This window comes from Acomys russatus, chromosome 15 (genome assembly GCF_903995435.1).
Source record: "Acomys russatus chromosome 15, mAcoRus1.1, whole genome shotgun sequence".
NCBI lineage: Eukaryota > Metazoa > Chordata > Mammalia > Rodentia > Muridae > Acomys > Acomys russatus.
The window spans coordinates 34226173-34238696 of record NC_067151.1 but is presented as its reverse complement, the minus strand read 5'-3'; the positions used below and the strand labels follow the sequence as shown (position 1 = coordinate 34238696).

The 12524-nt window shown below is 43.4% G+C and overlaps 1 protein-coding gene across 1 annotated transcript in view; it reads left to right on the top strand.

Annotated features, from left to right (window-relative positions):
• Wwtr1 (WW domain containing transcription regulator 1) overlaps positions 1-12524 on the top strand; it is a 122348-nt gene that overhangs the window by 95863 nt on the left and 13961 nt on the right. Inside the window, exon 4 of the mRNA XM_051157184.1 lies at positions 4975-5177. Coding sequence (XP_051013141.1) covers positions 4975-5177 — 203 coding nt within the window. The remainder of the gene's footprint in view (positions 1-4974; positions 5178-12524) is intronic.

The following is a 12524-nucleotide window of genomic DNA, read 5'->3' as shown; positions in this document are numbered from 1 at the left end:
ACAAACAAACAAACAAACCATAATTTCATTCTCTTGGAAGTGGGGGAAGACATGTCTCAACTTGAGGTTGATGCATTTTTGTCTTAGTGTAGAAATTATGTGCTTGGATTATTTTTTTCTGTGGGGATGGTAAAGGTCTTGAACCCACAGAGTCTTTAGTCTTTCTGAGGTAGTTCATGGTAGCTTGGCCTCATCCTGCACCAGGGTACACTTCTAAAAATGGGCCCAGTGTTTCCTCTCAGAAAGGTTTAGCATCATCATCCCAAGGAATACGTTGTCTATTGCAATGTCAGATGTTTTGACTGTGTTTACCTGGGGACCTTCTTTCTGCTATAGCCATCTTGTCATCCCCCTGACCCCCAAAGGCAGTGACTTCAGAGATGTTCAGTCAGTAGCAAAGATCATGAGCTCTGGTCTTGAGGCAGCGCAGTAGCTGTTGGAAATGAATCAACTGGAAGTAACAGAGTTGAATTGTGGATGCTGAATAAGTCAAGACACCTGGATTCTAGGCCTCTTGCTCTGGGTTTTGTTTTCTGTAATCAGAAGTTCCAACAGGTGGGCTCTTAGTTCTGATGATCCTATTTTCTCAGCCTTATTTGTTGTGTTTGAAATAGTTTTAGTGTCGTTTTAATTCACTGCACCAGGAAAACAGAGTTTGATACTTTCAGCACCATGTTTTGTTTGTTTGTTTTTAAGCTTTGAAACGATATTTGTTTTTATCTTATGTGTGTGTGAGTGTTTTGCCTGCATGGATGTGTGTGCACTGCATGCATACCTGGTGCCGAAGGAGACTGACTGGTTCCTGGAAACTGGAGTTAAAATGGGTTGTATGCTGCTATACATGTGCTAGGAAACCTACGGCTGCAAGAACAATATTGCTATTAACTTATGACCCATCTCTCCAGCCCATGCTATTTTTCAATTTTTAATTAAAAAAAAATCTTGCCTGTGCTTCACACAAGTAGTATATGCATGTTGGCAGAACTCAAATGATGCAAAGTGAGAAGAGGGTCTTCCATCTTTGACACCCAGACTCCTTTCCAGAGGTATCACTGTCACCAGTTTCAGATGTGTTTGTAGGACAAGTGTTGCGTATTCATAATCTCCCCTCCTTTCCATAAGTAGATACATGGTTTGGCACTTGTGGTATTGCTCCTATGACCCATGAGATTATCCTATCCCTTGTTCTCTGGATGATGATGATGATGAAGAAGAAGAAGAAGAAGAAGAAGAAGAAGAAGAAGAAGAAGAAGAAGAAGAAGAAGAAGAAGAAGAAGAAAGAGAAGAAAGAAGGAAGAAGAAGAAAGAAGAAGAGAAGAAAGAAGAAGAAGAAAGAAGAAGAAGAAGAAGAAGAAGAAGAAGAAGAAGAAGAAGAAGAAGAAGATTTAGTATGCCCCTGAAAGGACAGACTATTCTGGAACTGATGTAAAGTACGATCATGTTTAGGGGGTTGCAGAGATGGTTAAGAGCACTGTCTGCTCTTAAGGACAACACAGGTTTGGTAGCTCACAGCTGTCTATAATTCCAGTTCCAGAGGATCCCACATCCTCACACAGATGTGCATGCAGGCAAAAAAAAAAGAAAAAGACCCAAACAACACCAACAAAAACCAAACCAACAAAAACACTGGTGCACACTAAATAAATAGATAAATAAATAAAGCAAGTAAATACATGCTCTTTTACTATTTTAACTAATGTCACTCTAAATGCCCTCACATGCTATGATGAATATGCTGTGCTTGAGTTTTATTTTGAAAACAAAACCATTGTTTAAGGCCTAGTCTTTTCTAGATCCTACAGTTAATAACTAGAGATATTTAGTCTAAATGGCCAAATCTAGATTCAGTGGCAGAAAACAACAGCTCACCTTCACTTCCCACGAACATCTCCCATAAGAGCGAACACCTGTAAGAGCAGATGCTCTGAAGATGAGCAAGGGAGTGCTTTGGGAAGAGCCAGCCTCTGAATCTTAAATAACCAGATTTAAACAACAACAACAATAACAACAAAAACAAAAAAAACCAGACATTAATAAAATCTACAGAGCTTGTAGTATGGAGCTGAGTAACGGAGGGGCATACTGTTTGTTAGGGAACCCTGGGCAGCATTTTACCTACCGTAGGGATGTTCTCCCTATGTGGCTGAAGACAGCTCCACACAAACCTTGTCATGTTAGTAACTAACTTGTCAGGCCTAAGTCAGATTTTTTTTTTTTTAAACTTGAGATTTTTGGCTTGGAAAGGTGGCTCAGTGGTTAAGAGCACATGTTGTTCTTCCAGAGGGCTTAATTCAGATTCAACACCCAAGGGCACTGGTAGATACACAAACACATAAATAAAAAAATGGGTAGCCAGGCGTGGTGGCGCATGCCTTTAATCTCAGCACTTGGAAGCAGAGGCAGGCAGATAGATCTTTGTGAGTTTGAGGCTAGCTGGTTTACAAAGTGAATCCAGGACAGTGCTTTTGGATAATTTATATTTAGGAAAAAATTAATAGTATTAACAGTCTGTCTGTGCTTCTTAACCCCATCCCACCCCCAACTGGGAGGCTTCTGATATTTGGAATATTCCATGTCTTTTTCGTGTCTATAACAGTTATTTCAGAAAAGTAGAGTTCAGGAATGTCTGTCTGTCCCTTGTGATTAATTATTTAACACTTCTTTTCTTTGACTTGAAATTGATTTTTAGCAATGAAGCTCTTCTGGATGTCTGGATTTTTGTCTTAGGTAAAACCGTATACGAGGGAACAGTTTCCTTGTTACACCTTATGTACAAAATCCTCCCTCCAGCTTTTAACAAAGGCGGTCTCGAAAAACCAAAAACCAACCAACCAAACAAAAAAACCCCCCCCAAAAAAGGTGGACTGTACCAAGCTCTGGAAGGGAAACGCACATCAGCAAGGACTCTGGGGGTTCTTTTTTGTTTTTGTTTTTGTTTTTGTTTTTGTTTTTGTTTTTGTTTTCTGTTTCAAACTAAGTGGTGTAAGAAGTGTCCCGATGGTTCCATTGGTTCTTCACACCAAAGCTTAGGAATCGAGTGGGACCCCCTGCCTGCTACACACATACTCCATTCATAGAAACTAGGCTGCTTCTCATTCATCCAAGGAACGTCAGTGATACAACATGCTTCCACATACTATCCACACAGCTTTGGGGACCGGGAGTGTAGTGATACAACACATTCTTTATATGCAAGATTCCATTCCCAGAACAAATAAAAGTTTTTAACTTTTGGCTTTAATTAAAATATCTCAGTATTCTGAGGCAGAATTAGTTCCAGCACAGCCCTGTCTCAAACAAACAACAACAAAAAAGCCGGGCATGGTGGCACACACATATAATCTAGCCACTTGGGAGGCAGAGGCAGGTGGATCGCTGTGAGTTCGAGGCCAGCCTGGTCTACAAAGCAAAGTGAGTCCAGGACAGTCAAGGCTACACAGAGAAAACCTGTCTTGAAAAAAAATAAATAAAAGAAAGTATTTTATGTGTATGGTGTTTACTGGCATGTATGTCTGTACCGCATTCATGCCTGGTGCCTGTGGATGTCAGAGGAGGGCGTTGGACTTCCTGGAGCTGAAGATGGTTGTGAACTGCCATTTGAGTACTGGGATTTGAGGGAATCTGGGTCCTCCAGAAACATACCTACAGTGCTGTTCCCAAGGAGTTGTCTTTCCAGCCTTTCTTTTTTATTTTATTATTATTTTTTCTCTAGACAGGGTTTCTCTGTGTGTGGCTCTGGCTGTCCTGAAACTCTCTTTGTAGACCAGGCTGCCTCAAACTCAGAGCTCCACCTGCCTCTGCCTTGTGAATGCTGAGATTAAAGGCGTGTGCCACGACTGCCTGACCTCTTTTCTTAAAGACAGGATTTCATGTAGCCAGAGCGGGCCTCAGACTTGCTGTGTTGCTGATGATTACCCTGTTTTTTTTTTTTTTGTTTTTGTTTTTGTTTTTTTTTTATTCTCCTGTTTCCCTTGAGTGCTAGGATTCTAGGGCTGCACCGTCCCTCCAGGGTTATTTGATGCTGGGGGTGGAACCACCACTGCTTGCACGGCTGGCCAGTGCTCCATTAACTGAGTCACTCTTTCTTAACAAAGTGTAAAGTGGGCCCTTTTCTGATTGCGGTCTGCTTTTTACCTGTTGCTCTCAGTCCACCCATTTATTCTGAGTATTCTCAGATGCCCTTTGGATACTGAGAGTTGATTACATGTCATCTGTAATGCTGCTACAGATATTCACGGTGTCTGAAAAATCCACACACTCCTGGGTGACCTGGGGGAAAAAATCTTTCCTAATTGTGACAGACTTTGTGGGGCATGTTTTTACCATTATGGGCTTTTTTTTTTTTTTTTTTTTTTTTTTTTTTTTTTTTTTTTTTTGGTTTTTCGAGACAAAGTCTCTCTGTGTAGCCTTGGCTGTCCTGGACTTGCTTTGTAGACCAGGCTGGCCTTGAACTCACCGCGATCCACCTGCCTCTACCTCCCGAGTGCTGGGATTAAAGGCGTGCGCCACCACCACCTGGCTTACCATTATGTTTTATGTTAAGTTTAGTATATGTTCTAGGATGGGGCTTCTGAGATGGCCAAATGGAGAAAGGTCCTTGCTGCACACCTAACAACCTGAGTCCAACTCTGGGACCCATGTCGTGGGAGTAGAGGACCAAATATGGCTTTTACATGTATGAGTGTGTGCGTGTGCATGCGCACACACATATGTGTGATAAAAACATATCATTAGAATCATATGAAATAATATTTTTAACAACACAGAAAGTGAAGGCTAGATAGTATGGGGCTAGTACCTGTTTCTTCATGGATTGAGTTAAGACAATACTTGTTAAATAGTAATGATTAACAGTAAAGCGCTTGAAGGGAATACGGGAATCCATACTCTGAAGCGCAAAGCATTCTGGTAGGCTCTTTATGATAAGGTATCATAGGCCCTGGTCATTTATCTGTTTGTCCTTCCCTCCTGTAGTGATGAATCACCAACACCAGCAGCAAGTCGTGCCCAGTAGCCTGAATCCACAGACCCACCCTGCTCAGAACCCACCCACGGGGCTCATGAGTGTGCCCAACGCCCTGACCACGCAGCAGCAGCAGCAACAGAAACTGCGGCTCCAGAGGATCCAGATGGAGAGAGAGAGGATTAGGAAGCGTCAAGAGGAGCTCATGAGGCAGGTATGGTCTTCCATGGTACCTGCTCGATGTTCCATGGCCTCGGGTGGCAACACCAAACACTCTTGTTCACGGGCCACTGTCTTCCTCCAACTCTCTCTGCCTGAACTATTTTCAAGGTTAAACTTGGGAGCTCAAGGACATGCTCCTGTTGCCTTGGCTGCCTTGGCTTCTGCTGATTGTGTTTAGAAGGAGAGAAAGCAGAGACTAAGAAAGAACACGTTCTAATGAGCTCTTACTCTGTAACAAATTATCTCTCAAACTCAGGGACTTGCAATAGTCATTTAATTTAATCGCACAGCTTTAAAGATCAAGACTTTAGAAAGGGCTGAGGTAGGCCGTTCTTCTGTTGCCATTGGCTTGAGGTGACTTCGTGGCACTACTGGTGGGTGGTCTGCAATGTCCAGGAGGATGTTAGCTAATGGTGAAGATTGCTGGCAGGTGGGGCTTAGCACCAGGACAGGCCTCCGAGAGAGGAAATTAAAAGAGATGGGAGGTAGACGCTGCCAGTGGCTCTTGTTCTAGAAATGAGTCAGCTCTGCCACCTTTCCCTCCTTAAAGGAGAGAGTAGACAGACAATCCACAGAACAAGCCTCCTGCTGCCAGCCATCTTGTTCTACTGTATAGCATGGAAAAGGATGACGTCAGAGCAGAGCAAGAAAGAAGACTGGTTTGGATATGGATTTAATTGGAATGTTCTACAAAACTGCACGGGCATCAGCCAGACATTTTTTTGTTTTGTTTTGTTTGTTTTAAGAATGTCTTGTTAGAGCTGGGCATAGTGATGCATGCCTTTAATCCCAGCCCTTGGGGGGGCAGAGGTAGGTGGATCCATGTGAGGTCAAGGTGAGCCTGGTCTGTAGAGTGACTTCTGGGACAGCCAGAGCTACATAGTGAGACATCATCTCCAAAACAACAACAACAACAACAACAACAACAACAACAACAACGTATCTTGTTGTGCATTCCAGGCTGGTGTCAAACTTGAGGCTCTCCTTCCTCAGCTCCTACATCCTGGGATAGGAATGTACCACCATGTCTGACTCAGTCTAGTAACTGTGTGCCATTCTATGTGCATATTCATTCACCTATTTGGTCAACAGGGTCCTGCTGTGTGTCCTCTGGGGGTTCAGTCGTGTACTTGATAAACAAAAGAAAAAAAGCCAGATGTGGTGATTGAATGTGTTCGCTTTCAATCCAGAACTCAGAATTGCTGACTGGGAGTTGAGAGTTTGAGGTCCCAGAGATGGGAGTGTAGCTCCAAGGTAGAGTACTGGCCTAGCATGTTCAAGGTTCTGGACTCAGTCTTCAGCATAAAGGGAGAAAGAAGAAAGGGAGAGAAGGAGGGAGAGAGGGAAGGAGGGAGGGAGGGAGGAAGAAGAAAGGGAAATGGGAGGGAGAAAGCACCTGCTGGAGTTTGAGTCCTTTTGGCGCTATGAAGGAAATAGTTTTAACTGTTCAGAGGGTGTCCTTGGAAGGGATATGGGGATTAGAGGGTAAATAATTTCTAAAGTTACAGCTGGTGTTTTAAAATCTATACAGCATCTTCTACCAATAATAATGTCTTGCTCATCAAATACATCTCAGATGTACTCTTTGACAATAAGAGAGACGAGTATCAAGTTAAGGACAGCTATTAGGTAACCACAGTGGTGACTTTTACTCTTAGAATCTAAGTTTTTGCCTGCACGGCTGCATCATGGTAGCAGTCCGCTGTACTGTTTTCAGATATATATTATCACGTTCCTTGGTAGGAAATAACCATATTATTGTTTTCCATTTTTGGATATTTCTATATGCAATCAACCGATTTCTTGTTTGTAAATACAATGTGAATTATATAGTATTAGAGTAGCACTTAAAAATTCTTCCCAGTTTTGTATTTAAATTATCTTAAGTGTGTGTGTGTGTGTGTGTGTGTGTGTGTGTGTGTGTGTTGTGTGCTTGTTTTTCTAAGTTACTCTTCTGCTGGGAATTGTTTGTTTTCTGTTTCTTCCTCTTGTCTCTTCTTTTCCCACAGAAAGAATTTTTGAAAAGGGATGGGAGGAAAGTTCCTAGGATTGTTTCCTTTATTCTAGCTGTAGGTATCTTGAGCCACGGATAGTTGTGATGGTTCATATTACAGAAATGCCAATGTAGTTCCTTCAGTACTGGTCCGTGGCAGCTGGGGAGCTTGGTGCATTTTAGAGTAGCAGTGTGCAGTCCTTCACAGAGTACAAGGCAAAAGGCTGGCAACTTTCACTCATCTTTGATTGTGTGTGTGTGTGTGTGTTTGTGTGTGTGTGTGTGTGTGTGTGTGTGTGTGTGTGTGTGTGTGTGTAGGAGATAAGATGGGTGGCTTTGATGTCTTTTTAATTTTGTTACTGGAGTATAGGGGGAAAACATCTAAATAGACTTACTAAGCTTGAAAGGTTGGTTTCCCCACTCCTCCTCCCCCCATCCAGAAACAGGGTGTTCCCCATTATCAGTCATAGGTAATGAGGCCATATGGCAGTGGTGTGGGAGTGTTTTCTGGGGGCATTTCAAGAACATCTTGACTATCATCTTGGTGGGCTTCAATTTAAAAAAAAAAAAGATGTATCTTATTGTACGTGTGTGAATGTTTTGTATGCATGCATGCATGTATACCATAGGATACCTGGCTCCTTTGGAAGTCAGAGGCTGCTATTGGATCCCCAGGAGTTAAGGATGGTTGGGAAGCACCATGTGGGTGCTGGGAACTGACCTGTATCCTCTGCAAGAACAGCAACTGCTCTTATTGGCTAAGTTATAACTCTAGCTCTTTGGCAGGCCTTGGCAGGGTACTGAGCCACACTCCCCACCCTGTAGGCTTTTTGACTGTTCTCCTGGTGATTTCTCACGTTCCTGTTTGTGCCGTAGCCTGGGGAGAGGGAAGAAGAAGAACTCATTCAGCTGCTTTCTAGCACAAAATGGGAATTGGTAGTGTGGAGGACTGGTTTTTTCCGATGAAGATTTGTGGATTTTCTATAAACTTCTATTGGTTTGTTCAGCCTCAGTCGCCAGCAGCTGTCTGGACATCTTTTGCTCCCTGGGAGGTCGGTAGCCACATGGCTTCCCTGCCTGTAGGAGACAGGGGCTAAGAGTACAGCCCTTGTCCATTTCTCTTCCTCCTCTTGTTATTCATCCATTACTCTACACCCACAGTTTGATGTTTCTCATGGAGAAAGCGACTCCTCAGTCTGTGCTGCATAGCCATCTGGCCTGTAATCTGCCAACAGGCCCTGTGCTGTGCTGTTCTGTGCTAGATCACTGGTACTCAAGTTGCTTAAGGCATTACAGAATAGGTTTGGAGACAGTTTGATTGCAATTCTAAAGTGAGTTTCCATTGGTTAGGACGAAAACCCTATTTTCCCTCTGTCTTCCTTTATTTCTTCATTGATTCACTTAGCCGTGATTTATGGAATTGGAAGAAATAGAAAGATAAGTGGGCCATGGCTGCCTTGATAGCTGCCTTGATATGGCTCCCATGGTAGCTGAGAATTCATTCTAATTAATCTAAGTTGTTGGCCAAAGGATAAATTAACACTATTACCTCCTTGGGGTCCCCGTGGTTTCCTCTTTGGCTTTTATTATTGTCACTAAGCCCAGACAACTTCACTTTCTGTGAAAATAGAATAAGATGCTCCTTTATCCTTTTCCATTGCCCACTCCTGGCCAATAAGCTATTCAACAACTAGCGAATCAAGGTCAAAGTAGCCATGCCTCCATAGATTTAGCCTTGTAACTATGCTTGGCCTGATTGTATCAGGCCTCTAATTCTAAGTACTTGGGAGGCTAAGAGAGGAGAATTGAGAGTTTAAGCCAGCCTGGGCTACCCACTGAGTTTAAGGCCAGCCTAGGTCAATTAGTGAGACCCTGTCTCAAAATATGAAAATAAAAAGGGGGGTAATGCACTTGCCACCAAGCATGCCACTCACCTCTGATCCCCCAAAATCATAAGGCAGAAAGAGACTAACTGCCACAAGTTGTCTCTAACTTCCCTGCATAAGTGGAATACATATATACCACACCCGTGTACGCATACATATATTCATATATGTTACAGATTTTTTTAAAAGGCTATAACACAGTGGTAGATGATTTGACTGGCATGTATGAGGCCTTTCATCCCCCATGTCATCTCTCTCTCTCTCTCTCTCTCTCTCTCTCTCTCTCTCTCTCTCTCTCTCTCCTCCACCCTTCCCCCATCTTTCTCTGTCTGTCTGTCTGTCTCTCTCAATCGTTCTCTATCAACTGGAAAATTTTCCTTAAATGTGCTCCCTAAATTTAGCATTATTTACTGAAGCAACAACATTGGATTTTTTCAGGGCCCACACTGTCGAGAGACTGTTACTATTTTGAAGCAAATCACATACTGTTTTCCCTTTATCCTCTCTTTAATTGGAACTGGGGCAATGGGGCGGGGCGGGTGGTGGGTGGGGAGGTAGGCAGGAGAAGACAGTCTGCAAGCAAAGCTGCTGACTAAGCTTGGCCTTTGGTTTCCAGGGCAACAGGGACACGGAAGGAAGCAGGCCCAGAATTCTTTCAGCAGGTCCTACAGATTTCTGTCAGGCTTGATAGCCACTATCAGGGGGATGGTCAGTTGACCAGCTTCGCACAGCCATTTCAGATCCATGGTTTTTATGGAGCGGGACACAGAGCTGAGAGCAGCGCTGGTCTCAGGCAAGGTGTAGAAGGCTGCTTTCTGTCTTACGTTCTTAAGAGCTTTTCAGAAAACTTAAAAGCATGCCTAGCAAAGCACGTAGGGTAAACAGTGGCTGTTTCACAGCCTTTGGAGCATGAGGTCTAGCTTTTAGGAAAGCACATGGTAGAGTGTAGGTTCAGGGTTGACCAAGGCGTTTGACGAGGTCCTGTCATCCCACATTCACCATATACAAATCATCTGTAGTGAAATGGCTACTTAAGTTCATTCATTCATTCATATGCTCAACAAATGTTCTTATCACACATGTGAAGGGCGCAGACTGTCACTGGAGCTTCCATTTCAGCTTCTAGCTACTGTTGAGTTTCTCTGAGAGTCCAGGGCATCTATTCTACTCTACCACAAAAGGTCCTGGTATATGCCTGTAATCCACATTGACACTGGGGAAGCAGAGGGCCGCTTCCAGTCCCAGGCCAGCCTGGTCTATACAGCAGGTTTCAGGCCAGCCAGGGCACAGAGAGACTTTGGTCAGGGTAAGGGTAAGGAATTAGGGAGAAAAGAGAGCTTGCCAATTCAGATCTTTTCAAAAGGACTCTCCCCACCATTTCAAACCAACTTGGTGCCTGCCATAAGAAAAATATTTATTTGTCCCTTTAAATAAATACATACATAACAAAGAATCCATTTGAAAATAAATTGGATATTGTTTTAAAATGGAGACACATTTTGCTCTAAGGACAATTAGATCACAGAGGTATGAGGAAGTATTCCATTTCAAAAACCCACTTCGCCTTTTTGCTTAAGTAAGTTTTCTCTTCCTTTATGTCAGTCTAGGAAATAACAGGCTTTGTATAATAATTATAGACTCAACAAATGTTTTCTCCAAAGTACCAGAGTTTCGAATCTGGACTTTTATAGAGACAGTCTGGCAGCCCGAGCATGTGTGATGAGGTGTTTCAAAGAGCAGCTCCAGGAAATGTGACAGTGAATTTCTAGACTCTTCTTGGCCTAGGCTCTAAAAGAGATTTGCCTCAGAACCGCTCCCCAAGCAGTCTGCCTCTGAAGTCTCCACAGTTTTGACAGAGAGTGAACTGCATCTTTTTGTACTAAAATGACTGTTTTAACGGGAGGATGTTAAAACATTGTTTTCATTTTTTCCCCTTCTTCATTTGTTTCTACTCACCCCACCCTTTATAATTAAAACAATCCAGTCTTCCATTTCTGTGGGATCCCTGGCCACACACTTAAGTCTAGCTGAGCGCCCCCAGAAGACGGTATTATCATTCCGTCCTCTTTGAAGTACATTCCAGACAAGGCAGGAGCTGGCTGGTGGGGGCGGTGCCCTCTGAGCCAGGGACACATGGAGCCAAGGGATGCTTTCCACCACTCTTTACTTTCTTGCCTTTTCTGTTGATTTATTCCACAGGAGAACTGCAGGCTAGTAGGGAACGTCAGCAGAGGAAGCTTCCAGAACATCTTAACTCACAAATCACCCAATGCCTTTTGCTATCCCCTCCAGCTGTTCCATACCCGATACAGCCCCCCCCAACCCCACGGCCTAGGAGGGTGTCTTCTGCATCCACAAACGATTTTTGTTGGTTGTTGTCGTTTAAGGGAACAAACAGATCAACCACAAACTCACAAAGAGTCCCAAGCTCCTCGGTTGACAAAGCTTTGCCATTCCTGAAGAAAAACTAAAGCTGCAGGGGGAGGGGAAGGGCTGGGGCAGGATGCCCGTGGCAGCTCTTCAGAACTTTCCAAAACTGGCCTTTAAAATTCGAACTTAAAACTTTGCTAAATGTGAATTCCCAGGACACGAGCTCCACCCATATACATTGAGAAGGACCATAAAACATTCTTCCAGTTCCATTTCCTTCCCAGTCTGTGGAGGGAAAAATTGTGCACAGGACTGGTGAATAGGCTGTTCATTAAAGTTTCTTCTGAACAGGCTGAGTGAGGTCATGGGGTTGGTATTTCCATTTCATAGCCAGGAAAACAGGATCAGAGACACAAAGTAACTTGGCCGAGTCTCGTGGGCCAGTAGTAGGAGGTGAAAGTCCGAATTTGAGGTTTGCCAATTTCAGCTCTCACTTCTGTCTCCCGGCTGCTCTGTCTGTGGAACTTACCGGAATACACTCAGAAGTCAAACTGGCTGGAGTTAGATACTGGCTCCGTGTGTTGTTCATGATAGGGCCCCAGACAAGTCCCTTTCTCTCCCTGTTTCTCAGTCTTCTTGGCAGTAAAATAAGTTAACCGGGTCCTCTGCTCAGGGTTCACATGTAGCCGGCAAAGGGCTAAGTCTAGGCTAAGACCTCTACCCCTCAAACCTCTTCAGTGCCATCCATGACTCCTATGGAACGTCGCACTCTGCTTTTGGATCTTTGTAACACGTCCAACAAGATGGGTTTTATAAAGCATTTTAATGAACTGTCAAGAATTCAGTTCAAGGGGCTGAAGAGATGGTTAAATTCACCGACTCCTTGTCCAAAAACCAGAGTTCAAATCCCAGCACCTACATGGTGGTTCAACCAGCTATAACTCTAGTTCTGGGGGCTCCCACATTCTTTTTTTTTTTTTTTTTTTTCCATTTCCTGGGCACTGCACACAGTTGGTGAACAAATATACATGCAGGCAAAACACCCACCCACATAAAAAGTAATAAATCTTCATTTTAAGAAAAGTAAATG